The sequence below is a fragment of the Amphimedon queenslandica genome, unplaced genomic scaffold (genome assembly GCF_000090795.2).
Source record: "Amphimedon queenslandica unplaced genomic scaffold, v1.1 AMPQUscaffold_11384, whole genome shotgun sequence".
Taxonomy (NCBI): domain Eukaryota; kingdom Metazoa; phylum Porifera; class Demospongiae; order Haplosclerida; family Niphatidae; genus Amphimedon; species Amphimedon queenslandica.
The window spans coordinates 7,598-9,442 of NW_003548374.1; the positions used below are offsets into that span (position 1 = coordinate 7,598).

Here is a 1,845-nt window from a genome sequence, read left to right on the forward strand (position 1 = left end):
TACAGAGGTGTCCTTTATGTGGAGGTTATTTTATACAGTAAGGAATGTAATTGGTACACTAGGTGCTGTCTGTTAAATGGAGGTTTTATTGTTAATATGTACATGTACTGTACCTCATCATAAAAGGTTGGGTAGGTGCAGTGATACAGAACTGGAGTAGTGACACTGTCTACTAACAACTCATCACTGGATAATTTACTGTATATCACCTAACAATAATAATAATAATGATAAATAATAAATAAATAAATAAATAATAATAATAATAATAATAATAATAATAATAATAATAATAATAATAATAATAATAATAATATTTATTATTACTTTTAGTGGTCTTGTGTATCGATCAGTGTCATTATCCCTCACTTCAATAGTCACTGCTATATTACGAGCCTAAGAATACAATAAGAACATTACCTTAATAATCTCCAACATTTCAGTAATACATGTACTACATACATGTACATTATTTCACTATAAAATCACGTGTGTATGATGCACATGTACATGTATATTTACTTTTGGGAAGCTCTTCTGGGTGTCATATTTAAGAGAGACTGGGTAGACATAGAAGTGGTTGATGTGTGAGATGTGAGGGGAACAATGAGAGAATGAGTCGCATGAATCCAAAGAGAGGAACTCCCTCACTTCAAGACTGGACTGAGGGGGAAAGAGAGAGAGAGGATAAAATTACAAGAGATACATGTACATGTACATGTATATGTACATGTACATGTACATGTACACAAATACGTGTACATGTATTTCAGTTGAGGCTATTATAAATTATTGTCACAGTGCTTGTAATAAAAGTACATGTACATGTGCTAACTTGTGTATCTGGTGTCAGTTGTCTTGGTACAGTGCTTTTAACAGGAAGATAGGAAGGAGTGAATATTACTAATAATAATTAATATAATAAACATAATTTAAAATAATGACTACCTCCAGGTGTTGCTGATCCTATTATTGATACATTGAGGCTACCTGGTATAGTCTGAAGTTTATGTCTACCAATACTAATAATAATAATAAATAAAATAAATAAATAATAACTAATAGATGTAATTGTGTATTATCTCTCACTTCTTAAAGTCTGACAGTATTTTAATCAGTTCAGTATCAGTCAGCTTCTCCCTCTCTTGTCTATAAATTGGTCCCAAGTCAGTGCAATGGACATTCACCTCATCCTCTGATAGAAACAATGGCCTACATAAAATTAAAATATTATTAATGATTTAATTATCCTGTGAGTGTGTGAACATTAATATGTACATGTAGTTAGGTAGATACATGTATACATGATAAGATGAACATTAACTGATGACCATTAATAGTAATACATGTACATGTACCATACTTTGCTGCCCAAGCAAAAGGCATCCTGTACTGTCCCAGTCTCTCCCTCACACTCGTAACCTGTTTCGAGAACTTGTCAACCATCTAACAGAGAAACAGATAAGAAGCATCATATGTGTACAATGTATATACATGTACATGTACATGCACACTATAGGTATATATATGTACTGGCTGTACCTTTAGACTATCAGTTGGTTTCATGTAAGGTTCGGTACATGTTGATATTCCTCCTTGAAGAACCTTCTCAATCCTAGCAACAATGAACACCTCAGGGTGAGGGAATGTGACTGAGAATAAGGCCTGCATTGGAATAAATGAATAAATAAAGTTTATATGTACATGTATACATATATATAATGATATGGAAGGATGAAATCATGACTGAGAATAATAGAAGGGAGAGAGTGTGTGTGTGTGTACTTGGTTGGTAGTTCTTGCTAGTTTGTTGATATCAGTATCATCAGTTGATTCAGTATCATC

At 32.7% G+C, this 1,845-nt stretch overlaps 1 protein-coding gene across 1 annotated transcript in view; it reads right to left on the reverse strand.

Annotated features, from left to right (window-relative positions):
- The window catches only part of LOC109589368 (dedicator of cytokinesis protein 9-like), a 9,434-nt gene extending 7,595 nt beyond the window's left edge, over positions 1 to 1,839 (reverse strand). Inside the window, exons 1-9 of the mRNA XM_020005462.1 lie at positions 1,786 to 1,839; positions 1,543 to 1,665; positions 1,364 to 1,446; positions 1,090 to 1,212; positions 949 to 1,022; positions 836 to 903; positions 523 to 663; positions 328 to 396; positions 114 to 209 (exon numbers count right to left, since the gene is read on the reverse strand). Coding sequence (XP_019861021.1) covers positions 114 to 209; positions 328 to 396; positions 523 to 663; positions 836 to 903; positions 949 to 1,022; positions 1,090 to 1,212; positions 1,364 to 1,446; positions 1,543 to 1,566 — 678 coding nt within the window. The 5' untranslated portion in view covers positions 1,567 to 1,665; positions 1,786 to 1,839. The remainder of the gene's footprint in view (positions 1 to 113; positions 210 to 327; positions 397 to 522; positions 664 to 835; positions 904 to 948; positions 1,023 to 1,089; positions 1,213 to 1,363; positions 1,447 to 1,542; positions 1,666 to 1,785) is intronic.
- Positions 1,840 to 1,845: the final 6 nt, after the last annotated feature.